The sequence below is a fragment of the Carassius gibelio genome, chromosome A8 (assembly GCF_023724105.1).
Source record: "Carassius gibelio isolate Cgi1373 ecotype wild population from Czech Republic chromosome A8, carGib1.2-hapl.c, whole genome shotgun sequence".
Classification (NCBI taxonomy): domain Eukaryota; kingdom Metazoa; phylum Chordata; class Actinopteri; order Cypriniformes; family Cyprinidae; genus Carassius; species Carassius gibelio.
The window spans coordinates 8953890-8978870 of record NC_068378.1 but is presented as its reverse complement, the minus strand read 5'-3'; the positions used below and the strand labels follow the sequence as shown (position 1 = coordinate 8978870).

The 24981-nt window shown below is 38.7% G+C and overlaps 1 protein-coding gene across 2 annotated transcripts in view; it reads right to left on the bottom strand.

Moving 5' to 3' along the window:
• LOC128018355 (PDZ and LIM domain protein 2-like) overlaps positions 1-24981 on the bottom strand; it is a 53424-nt gene that overhangs the window by 14336 nt on the left and 14107 nt on the right. For both annotated transcript variants that reach the window (XM_052603829.1, XM_052603828.1), the window contains exons 2-6: positions 22888-23016; positions 18811-18962; positions 15421-15484; positions 13783-13931; positions 11819-11891 (exon numbers count right to left, since the gene is read on the bottom strand). In XM_052603829.1, the coding sequence (XP_052459789.1) occupies positions 11819-11891; positions 13783-13931; positions 15421-15484; positions 18811-18962; positions 22888-22983 (534 nt within the window). In that variant the 5' untranslated portion in view covers positions 22984-23016. The remainder of the gene's footprint in view (positions 1-11818; positions 11892-13782; positions 13932-15420; positions 15485-18810; positions 18963-22887; positions 23017-24981) is intronic.

Sequence of the window (24981 nt, the reverse complement as noted above, 5' to 3'; positions counted from 1 at the left end):
AAGCTGTGGACCTCATCATGAAGATTATTACGGCCCCAACCCCCTTCTCACATACGAATCCAACCCCAGAAAGTGGGAAACTGAGTGACAAAAACTGGTTACCGGTTTGGCTGTCCTTAACTGGGGAGTTAATATTTTTTCCAGCCATTTTTCCATGTTTTAAGGACTTTCATGCAAGTCATAGGAGCTTGAAGCATGTTAAATGTCAGTACAATGTCATGACATGTATATTAACACGTGTACGTTCAGAACAGAGGGACCTGAAATGGTCCTAAAGGTTGAAATAATATACATTTTGAATGATATAAAATGGTAATAGACCATAACCATCCTTTTATCCAAGTGAAAAGAGGGCATGCGTCCAAACAGAGGCAAGATCTGATGTGTGGTCTGCAGCATGAAGGATGAACGTGAAAGAAACGACTAAAGAAAAACACTGAGTCATTGAATTAAAGCATAAAGTCTGGCCCAGCGGCTGAGAAAGTCTCTGTATCACTCATGCTAACAGTGATAATGATCTCCATCCAAACCATCGTGGGCCCTGCTGCCTGACAGAGATGATGGAGTTTATGGAGTAATTAGTGAGCTTTATAAACCACTGCTAGATAGGAAACACCTGGATGAACCCTGTCTCCTGTTCTCTGCCTCTGGTCTCAGTATCACTTTCTTTGTGTCTGCCTGCCTTCTGGGTTTTTTTTCTTTAACTTTCTTTACTTCAGAAATTCTGTTTCTAGGGGTGGGCTTTAGATGTTAACGTCACAAATATATATTTTTTCTGAGCCCTGAACCTTGTTTTCTTCCATTCTGATTTAGAATTACTGATGCTGTTTCTTGTCATTATATTCATTAACTGTCATTCTGATTGAAGATGGTCTGTTCTGGTCAGTCACTGTCTTGAGGAAACCGCTTGAGCTCACAATGTTTTCTAGTGTAGTTCAGTGCACAAGGCATTCAAAGTCTCTTTATTGACCATGAGTGTAGACGGATGTGTTGGAGGTGCACACTACCTAGCAGACCAGATGCGCAGACAATAATCTGGCTACACACAGATGGTGTGAACTGACATTTTGGACTGTTCTCCTGCCACAAATGATGTAATGCAGACTGTTTGTAAGCCATCATGAGAAATTTGGGCTCTTTAAATGACAATAAAAAAGGGCCTTAAGTGAGGCCTGATGTTTTCCCACAGATAGAATATTTTTTGAAGAATGTTGGGGATCAAACAACACAATTTAAGAAAAAAAATATATATAACATCTATATAAAAATAAAATATTTATGTTTTAGAGAAAAGAGTGAATTCACTTTTTGTTTTTGTTTTGTGAAGTGCCTCTTTAAATGTTCACTTTTGGTGAGGTTGAACAATATTTAGAGTCTGATGTGATTCTTGGTTACCATGACGCCTTGTGGAATGTTGCCACGCCTTTCAGTTCTATTCAGTAAAACTGTTCTAAAAAAGGCCTCATCTCTGCACAGGCAAAAGCAGCACCACAAACCCTGGCAGGTTTGGGTCTTTCAAGATCTATTGCCATGGGCCTGCATGGAAACTCTGATTTGGTGATAAACCTCTATACTTATCAAAATCAGACTAATTGTGTCTAACAGACTTTTAAACGGGGTTCAACACAGAGCCCCTATGTTTTTAAAGTCCAACTTGAAATAGCACCTTGTCTCTCTGGAACATCTGAGGAAGCGAGAAAAAGGAAGAGAGGTGTGTGGGGGGGGGTGACAAACCTAGCCAAAAATGATTTTAATCTGTGCTGAGGAAGAGCAAATCTTAAATCTTCCTTGACGAGCAGTCTAAGGAAGAGAGGAAGCTGACGGGAAAGAGACTTGTTTTGAGGCTGGAACAGCAACTGATCGATCGTCCGCTGCGAGCCAAGCCTTTATTTGTGTTCTGAGGAAGAGACCGCAAGCGAGTGCTCCAGTGAGACACACCTCCCAGTGAATGAACTCCAGCATGCACAAACACGAATGCACCCGCGAACACAGCGGACGGTCTGCCATCACCAAGCACTAAATGAAGGGGAGCCCACATTTATAAGAGCAGGGCCGCTCCACCCAGCTCAACTTATTGAGAGAAAAGAAAATGAGCATGCCAGTATTCTGCCACTGAACCACACGGAGTGAAAACAAATGAGAGACAAGGCCTTAACAACGGAAATGAGTGTGATATGAACGTAAACTTCACATTTCTTAAATATTCTTCTGGTATTTTGATACTTTCTTTCTCATCTTTTTTTTTTTTTTTTTTAGTAAGTCGCATCTGACTTTAAGTTGCTCCAGATCAAAACTGCATTGTTGAATATGCACTATAAACATGCATTATATCTCCCCTCCACAGCAAACGTGCAATATGATGAATTAAGTCCCCTTTCTAAATAAAAGAGGCGATTACCAACTGATAAAGTCATTGCATCACCACAGCTGCAGTTAGATGCAAGTAAGATTGTTTATTGGCACATATGGTCCAATAAAGAACCTTTAACATCCATTAAACCACTATAGGTTTTTACAGTAGAAAAATGTTCTTTAGACTGAAAGCGGACACACCAGACGAGAAGCGCAGCACTGGCTGGAGTCTAGCACAACTCAGGAATCGCACACCAGATATGTCGCGTTCAGTTCAAGACGCAGCAGTCCAAAACAATTCATCTAAAACACCAAACAGGCAAAAGGTCACTTCAATAAAGAAACAAAGTGTCTCCTATGAGTTTGAAGTACACTGTGTTTGACAAAATAGAGAAAATGTAAAGGGAAAGCATGATCTATAATAGCTCTCTATTATTATATTAACTCGTACATACATTAATTAAGCCACAGAAAGACACATTTTGCTGAAAGATGCACAATACACATTAGTCATGACCTTAAATCATCAGTTCTTCTATGGCGTTGCAGTGAAAAGTCCCTTTTGGAAGCTTTATTTTTAAGAGTGTAAAGAAACGAATTTAAAAGATAAAATATACTGTGATTAGATGACTTCAGTCAAGTTAGTTAAATGCTCTTCTTTACACAGTAGCTTATATTGCAGCTATTTTTGAACATAACTATATCCATTTTTAACCACATCAAATTAGCTTGCAGCTTGGAAAGCGGTTTCAGAGCATCTTCCTAAACACTGTTTGTGTACAGGTACTGCATTGCTTATTTATATCTGAACCCTTAAACCTTTCACAGGATGAGGCTTGCCACAATGGCAACCATAAAACAGTCATCACAGGCAACCCAGCTAGGCGATCAGGCACTAGGAGTGATCCATTGCCAAACCACTCTTAGGTTTGGCTGCACATCTCTCTCCCAAGAGCAGCACGATAAAGCATGGGCAAATCCTAATAGACTGAACACTCCTCCATCTTTTCTACTGTTCTTGTCCTCAAGATGTGTGTGCAATAAAGATGGATATTCCCAAATGACAGCTAATGGTAACAAGGTTCATGGCACTGACTCTATTCTATAGTAGAAAGTACATTTTATTTTATTTTTATTTTTTTTTTTAAGTACAACTGCATTCTCTGCCGGTTTTCAGTTACAGTAACATTTCAGATTTACCCCAAAATGTTACACAAATTCACCAGACTTTGTCAGTTTTCTTGCTGTTTCACAATCTAGTGTGCTGAACTAAATAACTTCACAGTTTAGTAGGAAAAAAAGCTTAACTTCACATTTGCAAAATTACAGCATTATACAAAAGCAGGCTTGCATGGTCTTTCACACTGATAAATACATTGCAATGAATCCAATCAGATTTCAGATTCTGAAAGTTGCGTTTACAGTAAATGAACCCTAAACTTTCAAAGTTGCATATTTACTGTATATTTTACATACATATCGAGAAAGCTAGCACAATAATATCACCTGAGCTACTGTGAGTATTATGTTGCTTATGCCTTGGTGACATCTAAAAACAAAGCTGTCGTAAGTGCTTTTCTAGCAAACATTTAGTAAATATCCAGTGTCCTCCACTAACCAGTTTCTAAAAAATAAACATCTGCATGTCGTATTGTTTAATATATAAATGTGTTTATAATATGCAATAAATAATGCGTTTGTAAGTTCCAAGATGGCGCCAAGCATGGCAGCCTCAGTGGTGTCGTCCGCAGTTGTTTTTATGTTTTTGTTAGTTTGTCCTGTCTTTAGTTATATCCTTGCAATCAGTTTCACCAGAGACAAATTGCTGGACATTCGGCAGTACACAGCACCCGATATTTCACCAGTTTTCGTTTATTCAGACATTTTGCTGGACATTGTAGTTGGTGGAGCAGCAGCGCTGTTCAGACACTTCACAGCCGGTACACTCGTGAAGCTCAGGCAGCGTAGATTTCGAACGCCGCTGCCTAGCATCCATCTGATGAATCTCCGCTCTCTACCCAACCAAACAGATGAACTCCTCCTGCTCTCCCAGACAAATGTTTCAGAGCAGATCGTGACACAGAATCAATTGGGAAATCGCACGGCAGTGGGACATGTTTTTACATCAACGAAAGGTAGTGTACAGATGTAATAGTGTTAAAGAAGATGTGCTGTTCAGATCTAGAAGCGATATTCATTAGATGTAAGCCATTCTATTCGCAGCTGGAGTTTTGCTTGTTCATTGTCGTGAGTATTTGCATTCCGCCGCAACACGCGAGAGCTCAGCATTTCAGAAACTCGCTGATCAGATCACACATGAGACACCATTGACAGTAATATACTGGATCACTGTTTGAAAAACTGGTGCCGGACCACCTGAAGGACATTACTGGACACTTGCTGGACCCCCTGTAGTTTGGTTACAGAGCAAACAAGTCGGTGGACAGTGCTGTCAACATGGGACTGCAATATGTTCTGCAACATCTAAACAGACTAGGGACTTATGTGAGGATCCTGTTTGAGGACTCCATCTTGGCCTTTAACACCATTATCCCAAACCTTCTCCTGCCCAAACTAATGCAGCTCTCCGTGCCCACCTCCGACTGTAAGTGGATCAGCAGCTTCCTGACAGAAAGGCAGCTGCTAGTGAGGCTGGGAAAATACACATCCAGCATATGTATGATCAGCACTGGAGCTCCTCAGGGTTCTGTTCTCTCCCCACTGCTCTTCTCCCTCTACATCAACAACTGTACATCTAAAAGACCCATCTGTCAAGCTCCTGATGTTTGCAGACAACTCCCACCACACTCATCTGCCTCATTCAGGACTGTGGCGAGTCTACTTACAGACAGGAGGTTAAAAGGTTAGTTCACCCGAAAATGAAAATACATCCATCATCTTCTCACCCTCGAAGCACCCAAGGTGTAAGTGACTTTCTTCTTACAGAATTATCCAATCAGAGTTATATTAAATATTGTCCTTGCTCTTCCAAGCCTCTCAATCAGGCTAAGCGGGTGTTAGTTGTCAACAGTTCAGAAGACATGAAATAAAGTGCACACATCTGTAATAAAACGTCCCTCACACGGCTCCAGGGGGTGAATTGAATAAAGGCACACTGTAGCGAATCCATGCATTTTTGTAAGATAAATATCCAGATTTTAAACCATTAACGTCAGTGCTCCATGGTAAGTGACGAGTATGGAGAGAGAACAAAACAAAACACTGGTCACAAATAAGAAGCACAAAACAAGGATTTGTAAAGAAAAACGTTGGAGGATTTTGAAATAAGCCAAGAGGAGACTGGTTTTCCTTTGCTCCTATATTTTCCAGAGGCGCACGACGCATACATCTTCCATCTTTCGCCTGTACATCTTCCACATCCCACAATCAGCAGATGTTAGAAAAAAATTTGTTTGTTAAGTTTGAAATCTGGATAGTTATCTCATAAAAACACTTTGGAAGAGCAAGGACAATTTTTAATATAACTCAGATTGGAATATTCAGAAAGAAAAAAAGTCACATATACCTAGAATGTTAAAAGGATGAGTAGAAGATGGACAAATTTTCATTCTTGGGTGAACTAACCCTTTAAGGAGCTGGCTGTCTGGTGCGGGGTCAAATGGATTGTAGCTAGCAAACCTAGAACATAGGCAGGCATTACAGTGTTTCCCACAGACTTACACTCACCATTTACCACTCTGCGTGTTTTTTGTGTAAAACCATCAGTCAATTTTCACATTGGTCTGAAAAAAAACAGCAGATGGGTTGATTGAAAATGCAAATTCGTTCGTCACAAATAGATTTTCCAAAAATCTATGCTGGCAGAGGTCAGTTTTGATATTGTGGCAAGCTGCCAAAAATAAATCAATATATGGGAAATACTGCATTATGCAAATGTGTCGGCCCATAATGTGTAGCTGTCACGGAAGTGGGATTTGAATTACTGATGACTTGTTTAAGCAATTCTTTCTTTTGAGAGACAATACCTTTATTAATTGTGAACTTTCGCCTTTACTAATACGCTTTATAAAGGTTTATTTTGCAAAAACTCAAATTCCAGCACCGCTCTGCTCATGTGGCCAGTGTGAACACTGTAACCTGGCAATATGGGTGCCAAAATAAATACACAGGACCTGTGCTGTAACCATTATGTTCAAGCTCCTAGAAAACATTTTTTCAGATAGCACAGGAAGTGGATTTAAAAACACTTTGTGCAGTCTTTCAACAGAAACATGATCAGACTTCCTCCTTCCTTATAACCCTTTTCTATGTGTCTCATGTCACCTTCTCACCGTCTATCACCCTTCTCACAGAACCAAGGAGAAGACGAAGAGGGAAAGAGCAAAAGAGAGAGAAGAGGAGGAGAGTGGTTCAATGGCAGTCTCGGTGCCTGAACGGCTGCCAGGAAGCGAGGAGGGAGGAGTGGAGTGTCTGACCAAACAGAGCGGTGTGAAAAGGCAAAAGTGAGAAAGAGAGAGCGAGAAAGTAAAAATTAAAAGACAGCATGCGTGATGAATAAACCCTCCTCAGCCTATCTCCACCAGGCTCAGCTGTACAAGGACGGGCCTGTGCCTCAGAAGGGCGAGAAAACCAACACCACACACCTTGAGCGCTCTGCATCAGAGCCCTTATTGTACACGCCACTTTTCCCAGGATACCCTACACCCCATGATGCAGGACTAATGGATATTCCTGCTATCTTTTCCTCTCTTAACTCACTCTCTGGAGACTATACCTCTACCTGAACCACACTTTACAAAGATCACAGAGGACCATTGGGGGAAAAAGCCCTTCTGTACTAGGTACAACGGGTGTATAGATGTGTGTATACATGAGTATGAGTGTGACAGACAGTGTAGTGGAGTAACTCACTAAAAGTAGAGATGCTACCATCCTACAATATACAATACCAGCAAGTTTTTCAGTAGCGTGACAGTAGCTCAGTTGTATTCAGGTATTCAGGTATGGCAACATCATAAATGCACAGTATTAAAAACGGATATTTGAATCTGAAAACATTGCTAATAACCCCTTGTTTAACTGCTAGTTAGTCTTAATGTGGTAACTATGTTTATGCAACTGGCACCTGGAGAAAACATAGCAAAATTTGAAATTATTGAAATCATTGAAATCAATCATGTATTTAAATCCCACAGTAGAAAAAGAGGACAACTAGGTTTTGTCTAACTATCCTCTCAAATACAGTTTTTTATTGGTTTATAAACTCATTAAAATAAATGTTTTATTGCATTTACTGTAAATTTACATTTAAAATGTAATAATTAAATAAAACCATCAACTAAGCTACTGTATTTAAGTACATTAAAGTAACTACAACAAATAATTTTTTTAACTATGGCTTCAGTGTCAGATGCATTGGTTTACAGTATGTCCATCCAAACAACACCTGATGACTTCTGGGAACATGCAAGTACTTGCACTGAGTACAAAGAAAGAAAACTCATTTTTGAGAACACACTGTGCTTTCCATTAACCTCCACAGCCAAACCACACAAAAAGAATCAAACATTTTAGCAATCGTGCCACACAATTCCAAAATAAAGCGGTTATAAAAGGCACCACACATACACACACACACATACACATCCTTGCCAAGACGCTCTGTTAAGTGCTGGAGACAACTAAGAGTAAAAGAATGCAAGTGCTCCCTGAAGAAGAAGAGCGGAAGGAGCAGGGCTGAAGGGATACCAATTTAAGAATAAAAAACGAGGAGAGAGCTTGAACGGATCTTAAAATTCCAGTAGAAATATGTGAGGGAAAGATCCTAACCATCTCTGGCACCAAAGTGGTTTTCTGGGATCTAACAAACACCACAATTAAACCAAAGTCCCCCATTACAGACCCTCATGACAGAGGAACATGAAAGACTCGGAGGCCATTGACAGTAAAGAGCAAACCGACTGTTTGTGTGCATGTTTGTGTGTCCAGCATTTCTGACCACAGACGTGGCAGCTAATCAACCCTACTGCTACACCTCATTGGCTACTTCCTTGTTCCTGCCTTTAAGCATCATTTAATCCAGAACTCTCCCTTATATTTCTAATCCATTGTTTGGCATCACTAACTCCACAACTAAAACAATCTAAAAAACAGATACCGCTGAACCCCATAATATAATGTTATGAGAGAGCCTGAAAAAGAATAAAGAATAAGAAATATGTTTAGATTGTGCAGAGAGAGATTGAGAACAGAAGGTGACAACCCTAATTCGGACTAGATTGGTGTCGGCAGTAAAGGGACGTGACGCTGAACAAAGCGAACCGTGAATGAAAGCTGCCATGGACTCCATGCCTACGTGAGTCTAAGGCTCCGTCTACACCACACTCTCCTTGTACGCACTTGTGCATTGGTGGGATGTCTGTGAGAAACTATATGATTATGACTGCAAGATTGGGCCAACAAAAATCATATTGCAATTATTTTGTCATATAATGTGGTATGAACTCTGAAGAGACAAACATATTCATATTCAAGAAAAATAGGGGGGGGGGGGGGGGGGGGTAAAATCTCACACACACAAAAAAGCAAAAACTACAAAATAAAAAAGCCTTTTTTTTCTCCATATCAATGTTTTACCCACACTGCCAACACAGCTACTTTTCACAAAACAACACAACAAGCAAAATAAAACACAGCCCACCCCCTCACCCAAAAAAAACATGAGAAAAAAAAAAAAAGAAAAAAACATCACAAGACAAAAAAAACTAAAAGAAAACAAAATAGAGACAAAAGGACTAAAACAAAAACAAGCCAAACCAAAAAAAAGGTTAAAAAAAAATAAATAAAAATACATTACAAAACGAGACAAAACGAGAAAAAAAAAAGCAAACAAGACAAAAAAAAAACTATATCACAAGCAACGGGGAAAAAAGAACATCACAAGATAAAATGTAAAACAAAACAAGACAGAAAAAAGTTTCCTTTTTTCCCTTTTATATTCAATGTTACAGAACTAAAGTCAGGACCAGACTGGCCTAAACTCACAATTCCTAGTCCAGAACCACATTTTCTAGTCTTGAGAGGGTCTTCTTTCCATGTCTTTTCTGGACCGGAGTCCACACTGCAGTTATTATTATACTGTTACAGTGTTATTTTGAAAAACTTATGCAAGGCATAATTACAATTTTACTTCTATTGTGATTAATTCCAAGTGTTGTATAAAAACATCTTAAGAAAATCAGATTCACATACATTCTATAAATCACAAATATTGCAAACGTCTGCTGAATGTCTTTCTAATGTGTGACAGCGACTGAAGTCCGGATGAAACCTCCCATCGATTAGATGTCTTTAAAACATCCATGCTATCAGGGCTATAAAAGTCCAAACAAGATAAATTTCCTTCTGAACTGCATGAGGACAAGGAAATTACCGAATTATCATTTTTGGATGAACTTTTCTTCTCATTCTTTCTCCCCGCCTAGTCTTGCATGGACATTCTCACAGCCTAATACATCTATATTGAGATTTTTTTGTTGACCAAGGCCAGTGCTCAGTGTCACTGTCATGATGCCGACTTCTCCCAGACCTCCTATGAGCTTCGTTCAGAAGCCTTCAAACGCTGCTCTTTAAAAGGGCCGAGCGTTTCCGACAGGGGAATTGGGATGTTATTGAGTTTAATAAGCTGTGTCATGAATGTGTGTTTATTTAACATCCACAACACTGATAAAATGACTGGAATGTCTTCAGCCATCAAAGGTCCTGCCTGTTTTTTCCTGCTCTGACATCTGCCTCGTAGAAACTTCTGTGAGACTGAGCCTGTTGCTAAATAGCTGACATATCTCGCAATAACTTTCCCACAACTTTGCTCAATTTTAGCTTTTGGGACTGGCTTTGGAGCACTTTTCCTTCAGATTATTGCCCATTCTCCAGTTTTTATCCTCCAAGATGCTACAAAAGCTGTATAACTCATACAATAATGAAGGTTAAAATAAGCTACAAGAAAGGTCAACCGTACGGTTTCAATAATGCTCTAAATTAACCATTTCCAGGTTGCGCTCCCATGAACATCAAGCATGGCAAGCTGACCTTTTCAAAGTTTATGTACTCACCGCCTACTATGAAAATGAAATGCTAACCCTTTTATTGCGAACGGTATAATATCGGATGGAAATCATGATCTCATTTCCTGAGAGTGCGATCCTGAAGCGGCATCGGAGTTCATTTGTGCCACTGAGAACCTGCTTTTCCCATGAAGTCATATACAAGCAGAGACTAAAGAGATTTATGAGCCGCATTTCAGGAGCAGAGCAAAGCAATCATCTTCCGTGCGAAGACTCAATGTAGCATGTCCGCCGAACATGAACACATATGGAAGCTTCTCAGATGCATTAGGCAGAACTAACATCAATGTTCCGCTGCAGATCCCATCAACATTGAGATTTACCAGCCCTCATCTCTCCAACTTCTCTTGCTCGTTTTTGACAACCTGTAATATGTTCAGTACTGATCCACATGGAGTATAAAACTGTACCTTCTTGTAACTATACCTTCACAAGTTATCTTCCAAGAAAACATACCAAAAATAGACCAGTCATCTTGTTTGTATGTGCATATGCTAATTTTTGTCCAAAAAATAGTTTTCAGAATGAGAATGTCCCATCGTCCTTAATTATAAATGCCACTGGCTTGTTTTCTTTCAGTTAGCACAGGTTTTGCATGTTATTTTTGAACTGATTAATGGTATTACCTAAGTTTTTGAGTGAAAAACAAGCATTATTTGTGGACAATTTTGGCAATGTTCACTCAAAAAACTGAGGCGCATAAGCTCAGATCAATGAGGCATACAATCTATCAAGTTCCAAAAAGAAATACATTCCTGTGCTAATTGAAAGAAAACAAGTTTTCGAGATTATTTTGGACCACAAGTGCAATAAAGAGGGAGAAAAGAAATCCCCAAAAGTACACAAATTATAGATTTTTTGGGAAGTTGTTAAACCTCATGTGAGCAAAGTCTGTAGGTTTAAGTCCAATGTGATATCTAGCTAGCATTTTCTAGGGAAAAAAAAAGTAAATCCCCTCGGGGTCAAAATGACCAAAACACAACGTGAGGGCTAATCAAGCAAACAACAAAATGTTCTGGGGGTTGTTGCTTGTTGTGTCTCGGCTGGTTCAGACAAATATGGTTATATCTAGCCACGTCACAATTGGTTAGGACATGGTGTTATTGTCTTTTTCATGACTAATTGAAACCGGGACAAGTAGTACCCTCGGGTTTCCACAACAAAAGACGTCCAGCAATCAGTGCTCCAGATCTCATGTGTGTAAAGGCTACTTGCTATTTAAAACAAGAGCGAGCTCTTCAGAATGTGCCGCCCTGACTTCTGTTTCAATGGGTCATACATCAACACAAAAGATCCCCTGTCAAACCAGTCCATGCAGGATTTATTGCTTCAGATCTGTTATGTGTTCTTGGGGTTTAGACTGTATGGTAGTGACTCTGTACCTGAGAGAGGGGTCGGGACAGTCTGTGACTCTGTATGTTCTTCTCCTCTGAGGACCAAGAATGAAGCTGGAGGCTGAAAAACACAGAAACATGTAGTCGTAATAAGTGCAGACCATGGGACATTTCTGAATTCATGTTGAATTTAAACAAGTTTTGAAGCAAACTACTGATAAGAAATGGGTTGCAGCTACATGAATCTAAAACAAGCAGTTGGAGTTTTTATTTTTATCTATTTATTTTTATAGCAAAGTAGAAATGGACCAAGAAATTCAACAGAAGCAAACATGAATGTGAAATTATTCAGATGTGTCAAGATGAAAATACGTAACATCCAGTGAGTTAAGTTTTTTTTTTTTATAATAATAATAATAATAACACTTATTCAGCAAGGACCCATTAAATTGATCAAAAGTGACAGTTAATACAATTACAATTTTACAAAAGATTAAAATATTTATATTTCAAATAAATACTGACATTTCTATTCATCTGAGAAATCTGGATGTTTTCACAAAAATGGGGCACAACTGTTGTCAGCATAAGAAATGTTTCTTTATTATCTTACTGTATATAGCTCATTAGTCACAATTTAATTTTTTTTTTAACAATACCAAATGACAGTGTTCATTTTTTGGTGACTATCCCTTTAATTGTAGCATTTTATCAATATAATCAAATACCTCCTCTTCAAAAAAGCAATCATAGAGTGATAATCCTATACTGTACAGTTTACGTATTGTTTGGGCAGGAGACATCAAAAGAAACAAGTCACTTTCTCAGCGTCATTCTGTGCTGTAATGCAGGCATCTGCCAAGTTCTGCCTGATTAATCCATAATTTATGAATCTGGTCATAATCCATCACTAAATCTAATCAAATGAGCTTCACCAGCAGTGACATGTGGAATGTGCTGCAGTCGGGCAGAGGTCAGACATGCACAGTAAAATTTGAGAAGAACAGGTAGAGATTTGCATCTGTGTGTGTGTGTGTGTGTGTGTGTGTGTGTGTAGGGCCTCAGGACACAGACTGTAGATGAGTGCTGAACTATGATCTATTCCCTCTGAATCAACCTTGTGCAGATTCCCCTACAGGAAACCCCCCAGTTGAAAGAAAAAGATCATCACTATGAACATTATGAACTTCATGAGGAGTCCCAAGGCATCCTAGCATGCATCCTGTACAATAACTGACAGCTCTAATCAAAGTTCCCTTCGTCAGTTGCATTTAAAACTGCACTGTCTGAAACTGCATCTATTTTATAGTAACTTACACCTTAAAAATGTTCACCTAAAAGTGCTGTTCTTTTCCATAAAACCAAAGTGAAGAATGAACAAATTTGTCAAGCAAAGCTTCCAAAGAATGAATAGTCAATAATGACTTTAAAAACTTGGTTGCATAAGACTTGTCATACAAATAGAAGTCATAAGGACTTTTATGGTGTTTCTGGAGCTCAAACGTTGTGCTCCCCATCCACTTTCATCACATATAACCTAGAAGCTTGTACATTCTGCTAAATATCTATTTTTGTTCCAAAAAAATAATAAAAATAAACGTTTGCAGATAGGCTTAATATCAAATCATTTCAGTCATCCAACACATACAATCTTCTCTTAATGAATGCAGAATATTTTCTTAAACACTTCTACAGAAACACTTTCTCTGTTTATACAGCTGAACATCGGAGGTACTAAAGTCATTAAAGGTACAGTATGAAGTATCTGTGTTCTGAAGACATCAGCTGCGTGCTGGAACACAATTTCACAGAATCATCATGGAATCTTTTCTTTACATCATCAATAACCCTAACAGACCACAGAGAGATCATAGGCTGCTTATTTAAAGCATTACTGTGTCAAGGTGCCAAACCAAACATCTATGCAATTATGTAAAGCAGGCAATCCCATTGTACAAACAGAATCCATGTCCTTGCATCAATCCAGCAGCAGTACAGTTGTGCAGTCGTACCTCTTACTGGTGGGTGTGATTCTGCCCCCTCTGTAGTCGGGGCTGGACGGCAGCTCAGGTGAATACGGGCCAGGGGACAGAGACGCTGGGCTGGAGATGGTGTACTCTCGGTAGTTCTGGTTCTCATCTCGACTCACCTGCACAGCCTCCTGCACAACCAGAGCCACAATTCAATAACAGATACTGGAGTTTGATCTGACCAAAAGAGCACTTTGGATTAAATAGTCATTTTCACTTACCACAACAAGTACATATTTTATTTTATTTATTTTATTTAAACATAAAAAAAGAATATAAAAATATAAAACAACACAAATTCTGTCATTAAACGTAAATAGTTTTTTCTTATGTGGTAACTTATTGTTAAACTCTCATGTGTGTCGCCTTCACAAGTTCTCACACGATTTGTAAGGAAGGACTACGAGACCTGTGGGGCTCACAATCCTTCCAATCATAGTATCTGTTACAAGTCAGCAGTCCCTTTAGCATTTAAAAGGCAGGAACTCTGTCTGATTTATAACACTCCCAAGTTCCTTTCATAGTCATGGCTAAAGACGTGCAGAATTATTGTTGTAAAGAAAATTAAAAAGTGGGAAACACTGACTCGGATGTCTTATTTGAGCTCAGCCTGACAAACTATAAATCTCTGATAAGCAGATTGATGTTCATCTTCTCTTAATGGATACCAGGCGTGCTCGACTGCAATCTGAGAAGAGAACTTAACACTAAGCCTCGGGCCAGCAGTACAGGGCAGCACACTCACCACAGGCTTGCAACAGTGATGCACTGAGGTGGTGTCGCTTCTTGCAGCAACAGTTTGTAAATAAGGATATGCTTCTACTTTCTATGACATTTTTATGTTTTTGAAAGAAGTCTCTCATTCTCACCAAGCCTGCATTTATTTGATCAAAAGTAAAACCGTAATATAGTGAGATATTATAACAATTGAAAATTACTGCTTTCTATTTTAATATATTTTTTAATTTAATTTATTCCTGTGATGCAAAGCTGACTTTACAGCATCATAACTCCATTCTTCAGTGTCACATGATCCTTCAGAAATCATTCTAATATTCTGATTGGCTGCCGAAGAAACATCTCATTATAAATGTTCTAATATCATTCATTATTATTATTTATAAATGTAAATATATTTATACTTCTATTTTGACACCAAACTTTTGCGGTCTAGTGTGAAATATCGTATAATGTAACATATAATATACAAGAATGTAAGCAAACATTCAGAATCAAGGGAAACAAACCTATAGATAAATAACACATCTATATGAAATTATGCCTGAAAAACTAAATATTTTATTTTTAATATAATTGTTTCAGCTACTGATCATAAGCACGGTCTCTTTTCATTTACCAAACATCTGCTGTTAAAAGGGACAGTTAACCCCCCCCCCCCCCCCAAAAAAAAGTAAATGATTTTGTCATCATTCACCTTTGTACAATTTTAAACCTGCATAACATAACTTTTTCTCTGCACTTCCACTATATGGACCCAAAAAAAAGGGTTTTTTTCCACAGATGTTAAGTCATTTTGGAATGAAATGAGGGTGAGTCAATGACAATTTTCATTTTTGGATGAACTTTTCCTATAATACTTGCTTTTTTGGTTTTACTGACCTGGAAGCGGCCAACCAGTTGCTCTGTGATTCCATTGGTCTGACCAGGAGTGGGAGGAGCAGGTCTGTGTGGAAAGAGACAAACATAATTTCAAGGGATTTTATTTTACAATGCATTTTAGCAAACTAAAATGCATTATTAAAAACTTCCTCAAAACTGCAGTTTATTTGGGTCGCTTTCTTTGAGCATGGCTTTATAAGTTCGTTTCTGGATACATCTGGCATAAAACAGTGGACACAAGCAGGTTTTAGACGTCAGATACAGTATGTTGATTAGATAAGGGAGCTGGATAAACTAAAAGAAAATAATTCCTCAAATTATTATGAAACTCAAAAGTAAATCTGACAGTCTGACCCAAGCAGACTGGAATCCCCTCAATACTGCCATTTATTTCCTCTGTTGGAACTGCGGACAGCAATACATTGAACAAAATGCAGAAGGCTGACCGAGCGTTAATGTAAATCGATGAAATCTGGCAGAGAAAAGACAACACGGTCTTGTTTAAAGACATCAGCAGAACCCCTGACCAGGAAGCGCCACATGTCTGAAAACGTTTATTTATCTTAAAATTAATCCCTGGCATATGTTTGGTACAGAAAGCTCTTTATAGCTTCATGAGGAAGGAATGCCACACAAGGGCCTGATTCAGAGCCGGTACTCGACGTCTTCACGATACTTCAGTCAGACTAGCTTTCCTTATTCCTCAGTGTGCCAAGATCTCTTCGGGAAACTATTATCATTTTATTTCTTGAATATTGGGTTATATAAACACCCACTGTGCCTGTAGGCTTTCATTTGTATAGGAAAAGAAAAAGCTCACCAATTAAGGAAATGGATTCACTCTTGCCATTAATGTGATCTGGTTTATTTGTTGAACCATTTCTGCTTCAAACTAAATTCATCGTAGACCTTTGAAACACACACTTCATTAAGAGCACTTTAAACAGTCAGTGAGTTTGATGGAGGTCTGAGAATTGGATGGTCTTTCCAAATAAGCTCTTTCACTGCTGTTAATGAGCTGTTTTACTGCGACGCTTAAGCAAAGCATCCTCCTACCACTGCCTATGACTGAAATTATGCTTTTTGGAAGGGGATAGAGTCAGCGGTTACAAACGTCTGAGCCAAATTCATTGGTGCACATATAATATACACACAAAAATAAAAACAAATTCAAGAGGCAACTTCCACAGAATACACCCTTTGACTTCTGGCTCCTTATTTTTCTAATTGGATGGGCAATTAAACAGACAATTAAAATGAGAACAGGTTGCGTGTTCACAGAGCTCTAGCAGAATAGGCATAAATTAGCAGTTGCTTTGAAACACTTGATGCTTTTTGCACAAGTACTGACATGATTTAGGTTCTAGAACCCACCCAGTTTTGTTTGGGATGGCATTATGGATTACAACTTGTGTTGGGGAGAAGAAAAAAAGTAGATTTTCATCACTTAAGTGTTTCAAAGCGTGTGTTATTTCTGATGAAGATTGTTTTCGAACAGGTTTTCTGAAACTTGCATCACAGACATAATGTGTTAAAAATAACATGGCAGACTTTTTGCTTGTTGATGCACATCTACACTACAGAAATATACAAAGTGACGCTAGCCCTAGAGATCTGTCAAAGCAACTGTTGAGTTGCTAGATAAGATCAAACCAGAGAATAAAAATCCTGCCCCAAATTGCTTTCACTCTGGTCGATACTCAATACCTCACTCAAAAAACTTGAGGAAATGCTGTTTTAAAAGCAAAATGAATACATTCCTGGCAAAATTCACTGCAACGACTTCTGCATTACAACATGACTTCCAGAGTGACTTCTCGTCTTGTGACTTTACACTTGAATTCTTCAGATGTTGCATCAGAGTGTCTTAATGCACCACATGTACTGCGGCATTCCAGCCATATTTTCAAATCACTAAAAGTGGAAACACTTTACAAAACAGCTTAAGGAAACTCTCGTTCATGCCAATAATTCTTCCAATTCTTCAAACTGAATTACACACAAGCCAACTTCCCTCCTCTACTACATGTACATAACTGTAGGCACTTCTATTTGTAGATTGATTGTCCTGAAAACTAAAGGGTCAAGTAGATAACAGGATACTTATGAACTTTGAAGAGGGCAGGCACACACCCTCTTCCTCCAGTACACACAAACACACACACACACACACAAATAGAGTGCCATTGTGTACCCAGTGTTGTTTCTGGCCTGGTCAGAGAAATGAGGTCAGAAGGGAAAAATGTACTCAAATGGACACAGAGCTCAAAGTGCACGTCTGTGAGAGAGCAAAGGTACAGTTTCTGGCCAGAACTGTGGGCCTCATCTAATGTAGAAATGAGCGCAGATCTGTGCACTTAAGTCAACTTAAGACGTTTCATGTGTGATTCTTGAAACATTCATATGCCGTCAATCTAATCGTACGAATGATTGTACATTGATAAAATGTATCGACTGAAAACAACTGTCATTTGAAGAATCTTTGACCCTAGAGTTGACACGGAGAAAAAGTAACCCGGGCAGAAAGAGGAAGTAATTGTATGACAGAGAAATTGATCTTAAACTATATTAGATACTAAAATATAAAATAAAACAAATTAGGCTAGAGGAAGTCAAGTCAAGCTAAAAATGAATTTAAAGCGAAACTGAAACGGCACTGGGATCATGAGCCTCTCTCATTCGACAAGTTTCCATTATAGCCATGTAACATTTGGTTGCAAAACTATTGTTCATTATGTAAACATGGTTTTGTACTTTATTCATTCACACCGGTTTTGGGTTCATTGGACCTCAATGCCTTTTAGAAAGTGTTTATGAAAAGTTCTTTCATTCACATGGCAGCACAACCACGTGGAATAAAACTTTAACTCCTTTGAACATATTTAGCCATTACCGAATTTCAACAAAGACTATAGGCTTATATATCAAGACAATTCACTCATATTACTACGGATTGGAGAAAGTGAAATAATATGATGGGAGAAGTCCACCTTCTAAATATCTAAAGAACTGTCAATTGATAGAGTCATTGAGTCACCGCAGCTGCCGTTCAAAGCTCTGGATGCCAAAGAAACAGTCAAGTGTCTTGAGACGTGCACTTTGGAATGCACATGCGCTATGACTTAACCACATTTTTTTTTTTACTGTATTTCAGCACAATAAACCATATTTATTGGAAAGTGCATGTCAGATATTATTGTTAGTTTGAAATGTGAGTTTGTCAAAAAGGGATTTCATTATTTCACCACAAGTAGATAGAAAATGGTTTTGCAAATATGGCTGCCTGAAGGTGTTGCAAATATGGCCACTTTCATTTTAGATCAGTACTAATGCACTTGTGTCCATCTCTGAAAGAAAAACAATGTATATAAATAAAAGAGGCACCCTCACCTTTCAACGAGAAGTTGCAGCTGTGTTGTGCAGCTCTTGATTTTGTTTTGTGCCTCTACATTCAGCATATCGCCAGTATTGAGTCCATTAATCTCCACGATGATGTCGCCAGGCTGAAGACAGGCTGTCTCTGCCTTACTGCCAGCATTCACCTTTTTGCAAAAAAATAAAATAAATTCAACAAATCAGAACTCAGCCACTTACAATAACGGTTCATACTATACTGTAGAGTCAAAGTATTTGGCCTAATAAGAAAACCAATAAATTGGGGTAATTGGGTTTTTTATTTTTTATTTATACATTTTTGTTTTGCGCTTAATCTACTTTTTGCTCGTTTTGTACCTTCTTAGTGTAGATAAGATTTATTGAATTTTTGGTGATTTTTTGAGTTTTACAGTGTGCAAATTTAATTGGCAAAAAAAATATGACCGTTTCTAAATAGGTTTTCTGAACACTTTCTTGTCAAACTCACACCACTGGTTGAGTCAATGTTGCTGTGTCAAACAGAGCAATGTTTCACAGACCTTTAACTTTTACAGCATCTACCAACCAATGGCTTACTTATAGTGGTGTTAAAGTTGGCAGAAATCTTAAAAACAACAAGACAAGTGTTGCTGTTAATTGAGCAAAGCTTAGAATCCCCTCAAGACTCCGTAGTTAATAAGACCACAACCTCATTAGTAGAAGAGGAAAGCAACACCTCAGCTTGAATCAAAACACCCAAAAAAAGAGGCCCTGCAGAGTGCCAGTCAGCTTTTGTTGTTGATGTTAGCTTAAAGCAGAGGGGCAGAGGTGCCATGTATGAGGACCTGCTCGAGTGCCAATTAACTGTTGCTACAGAGACACACAATGGAGCATGTCTCATGTAATCAGAGTATGCCTCACTTCACATGGAGCGTGACCATGCTACGAGCGCGTACCCTCGTACTTCACTCCAGAATTTGAATTATGCAGTAACTCGGTTGAATCAATTTTTATAGGAATATTTTGGGGAGACAGTTTCAAAGTGTTTCAAACAGTGTCAAACTATGTACGTGAAAGGTTTGAAGGATCAGTCAGAAAGGCAAGACAAACAAAGGCAATAACAAGAGGGGAGCATAAGATTTGTGCCCATGCCAAACTTCTGCTACTACACTTTGACCTGTCTCTCCATGAGGCCCTTTGGAGCCCTCTTAAAAAAACACCCCGTGCTGTTCTATTCTGTGTTTTTTACAACCCCTCTCAATGCCAAAGGTCTCCTGCACCGCATGGACACTATTAAGCTCTCATTTTCTTCACATATTGGTTGTTGAGGACACTAGACCTAGACAGTGAAGCATAAAGGTTTTGACTGCATTGAATTTCAACGTAGGGACAGTAATCTCTCTTAGGTTTCATAAAGATAATCTTCAACTGTGTATCAAATCTAAATGAAAGTCTTACAGGTTTGGAACAACATGAGGATGAGTAAATAATGATTCTCATTTTCTGCTGAACTATCCCTTAATATAGGGCATTTAAATCAGTGTGGTAATGGGAAACGAGAAGGATAATGAGTGCCATAAATTTTAAAGTCTCAGTGTTTTAAAGTGGTTTAGGTTTAAATTCAGTGGAATTCTGGGTTATAATGCAGACATGACCAGGATCTGAAAGGGAAGGTTCAATTAGATGCCTTTAATTAGAAACACTGTGGTGTATTTCTGGATCACAACATGGAATTCGTTTTCATGAAATGAACTATTTTATTTGAGAGGAACTGTTTTGGTTCAGTTTGAAAATTGTCCCAAAGCCCATGAAAAACAAAAATAAATGGGTTCCAGACTAGGTGGCAGAAGTACAACAGATTCTTTCACGAATGCCTGAGTGTTGAAAGACTGAACTCAAAAAAGCCAACCGATTAACCTGTTCAGAGAGACCAGATTCATGTTAAATAAGTGTGAACCCAACATTTTAGTTTTTTTGTTTATAGTTTAAGGTCATGCCACCTACCTCAACTATTTTCATGAAAAAATTGTTTTCTTCTTTATCTTTGATAAAAATTCTAAAACTAGAGCACACATATCCAATGCATTCGAATCGCTCTCGGTACTTTGATGTCATACAGGTGATCATTCCATGCAGCACTGCTTCAAATGGAATGCACCTAATATAACTGCTCTCCTTCTCTCTCATAACTGCATATAAAATATTGATATAAGCCGTGACTGTTTCCTACACGTACAGGTTATTTTTCAGCAATAGGAAACCGGGAAGTTTGGTCACCCTGTGTGTGTGTGTGTGTGTGTGTGTTCTTGTATATGGTTTATAGAAATTTTAAACATTGATTTTCCATGATGGATTGAGGTAGTGTATGGGGATATAGAATACCGTTACGTTTCTGGAGAGTCCCTGTAAACTACATATGCGTGTGTGAGAGAGAGCGAGAGAACTAAAAAGGCATTGGAACACGTTGCTAGAAACATCATACAGCGCTCGCTGTTCCTCTCAGACTCCAGCGAGTTTATCCTCCTGGTCAATAGTCCACATTCACCATGGCGCTGCCGTCTTCGTCTTTCTTCTTCTGTGGTTTTCCTAGTTCGTGATTGGTCAACTTCAGATAAATCAACAAATCGGCTCGTTCAACAGCACACATGTCATGAATTCAAACCGATAGCTCACGAACTTTTTAGACATGTTTGAAAATGATCGGGAGTTCGGGAAGTGCTCGTAAGCCACTTTGCTTGGCTTGTAATTCATAGCAAATGATATGAGTCGCGACCATACTGTACGAGCATACGCGATTTCCACGCGATTGGAGGAAAAAAATAAAATAAAATTGCATGCAAACTCATACAACAGCAAAAATCGCACCATGTACACCCGCCTTTAGAGTAAGGGAAGCTAGGGAAATGAGAGCATCCAAGGAGCGTGTGAATGCTACGTATTTATTTTAAATCTTTAAATTCTATGTTCTTTAATGTTATCCTTTTTTGGCTTTTTTTTATTTATTTATTTTTATAGAAGTATTGGTTCAGGCAACGTTTAGGCACTGGTACAGTTTTAAGAGTATCGAAATGGCACCGGTATCATATCAAACCCAATCGATACCCAACCCTAATTAAAAATGGTTCAATCAGGACCACTTCCGTCAAGTATATTTATTAGAATTATAATTGCATACAGTTAGTGTTGGCGGTATGGTTATGTTCTGGGCAACACTCCACACACCTGTCCATGCAGCCATGCTTGGACAGAGCGGGGAGAGCAGCAAGACAAACCCCACTGGGGTACAGAACAGAACAATTATAATCATACCTAATTACAATTCACAATTACATGAGTTGTAAACAAAATGTGATAGAGACTGCTTCCAATGAAGAGACTGTAAGAAGGAACAAAGTTAGATCGGATTACAGGTTCAGTTGGTGGAGTTGTGGTTGGAGGAGGGAGTTAATTGCAAGCAGCAATGTGATTGAGAGACACTGAATAATGGGAATTTAAATAGACCACAGGTGATAGGTGTCAAGACTGGATTGGTACACGTCAGGAACAGCTGATGGTCAGCTGATGCAAGCGTGACTAACGTGGCCTGACTTAACTAACGCGATGCTCGATTTTACAATAATCATTTGGATGCATCTGAGTTTTTGTTTCTTGTTACTGTAGATACATTGTTTTTATATTATATATATATATATATATATTTTTTTTTTTTTTTTTTTTTATTCCAAGGGGAACCCAATGATTCATGCTTGGCCTAAATCTAACTCTTGCACACCCTTGCATAAGTTCAGCATATTTTCTATTATTCTGAAAAGAGAATGGAGAATACCTGTACGGAAAAAATAGTAGTTAAAAAAAAAAAAAAAACACAATAGCTTGACCATTTGCAATGCAACACAATGACCAGGAACTTCCTCTAATTATACGGGTCTTGTTTGGTTGAAGTAGTCAAGGTGACAGAGGGCAAAACAGGTAGACAACAGTGATTAATGTGAGAAGAAAGACATCAAGCGTTTAGGTATGAGGCATCATTGCTTTAATCACTGACGCAAAAAACCCAAAACAAAACAAGGATGTGAAGCATGTTCTAGATTGGTCAACAGAGATGAAAATTACCTTGGAAACTGTTATGGGCTTCTTGAAGTCTCGCCCTCCAGAAATTCTGAATCCCCAGGGGGACGGGCCAATCAGGTTCACTGTAAAAGGCATCATGTGACTACAGGCTGCTGCCCAATGCTCTCAGTGCTGTGGGAGGAAAAAAAAAGGAGTGTGAGAAGAGGGGCAAAAAAGATGGAAACCCCCCAGGTGAAGAGAGCATTGGTCAAGTTTAATTCGACATCAAGCTGAAATGCCACAGATGTGTTTCATAGTTTCCAAATCTCAGAGCCACTGGCTGCTGTTGAAAGGTAAACTGCTTTCACCTGGTCTTCAGAAAACCTTTCATCCTATTCCACATAACTGCAGCTCAAATCCACTGACACCCAGACACTGTAGCAATCAGGAATCATAGACAGGTGCCACATGACTGACAGTCCTGGAGTGTGTTTTAAAGCTGTAGCACCCATAAAAAAAGCGAGAAGCAACTTTACAGTCAGTTTGAGATTCTTAAAAAAAACACCAGTTTAATATTTTGGTTAAAAGGGTTATATTTTTGAAAAAAAATGTGCCATCATTGTGATCAGAAACTCAAAAATGCGGGCGTACAGGGTGCGAATTCGGATGGTCGGAAGATCGTATGTCCACGCACACGTCACCAGTGAGTTTATCTGAAAATCGTACGGACGAGGGGATATACGATACGATTTTACGACCAGTCAATTTCTGATGCAGTCGCACAAAGTTGATAGGTGCATTCGACTTGAAGCAGCGCTGCACAGAAGGATCACTGTATGACATCAAAGTACCATGAGAGTGATAAGAGAGCACACATATCCAATGCATTCGAATCGCTCTCACGGTACTTTGATGTCATACAGCGATCATTCTATGCAGCGCTGCTTCAAGTTGAACACACCTAATATAACTGCTCTCCCTCTGATAACTGCATAAAAATTATTGATGCGACCCGTGACCGTTTCCTACACATACAGGTTCTTTTTCTGCAACAGGAAACCGAGACGTCTGGTCACCCTGTGTGTGTGTGTGTGTGTGTGTGTGTGTTTGTGTGTTCTTGTATATGGTTTATGAGGACACAAATATCTATAATGACATATTACAACATAAACATGGTTTATGAGGACACTTCCTGTGCCCTCGCAAACTAAATGGCTTAAAAAAAATAAACAGTGATTAATTGAAATTTTAAAAATGCATTTTTCCGTGATGGATAGAGGTAGTGTATGGGGATAGAATATACAGTTTGTACAGTATAGAAAACCGTTACTTCTATGCAGAGTCCCCGTAAATTACATATGCGCGGGTTTGTGTGTGTGTGAGAGAGATAGAGAGAGTGAGAGTGAGAATTAAAAAGCATGGTGCACGCTGCTAAAAACCTCATACAGCGCTCGATGTTCCTGTCAGAGTTTATAGAGTTTACTAGAGTTATTAGAGTTACAGTGAGTTTTTCCTCCTGGTCAAAAGTCCACATTCGCCGTGGCGCTGCCATCTTCATCTTTCTTCTTCTGTGGTTTTCCTAGTTCATGATTGGTCAACTTCAGATAGCATTTCGACTGCCCGACTCGTAATTCCCTGCACATAATACGAGCCGCAACCATATACGATTTCTACACGATTAAAAAAAAAACAAAAAAAAACTTGTACGACAGAAAAAAAAAAAAAAAAACTCGCACCGTGTACGCTTGCCTTTAAAGTGCCCAAATAAAAGTTAATTAAATCATTACAACATTCACAATTAATAGCAAAAAAAAAACAAATAAAAAAAACACTCCCTGAGATAAGGGAACAAGTGTTGCATTAGGCTTATGGGAAAGTTCTGTTTACTTCGACCCTGAAGCCTGATTTGTACACATTCATGAAGCAATGTGCTTCAACCCACCTAAAGGGTGGAACCAGCTCTGAGTCAGCTCCGAGCACTATTCGTCAGAATATTTGACTGATAGCAACAGTCATCTACTCACGTGCAGCCTTATAGCAATAAGTAATACCAGCCACCAAGTCCACAATCATTTCCCTTTTGCTCACTCGGTCACTGTAAATAAATAAAAGCTTTAAAAAATTAAAATATGAATACAAGTTAACTTTGAGTCTGTC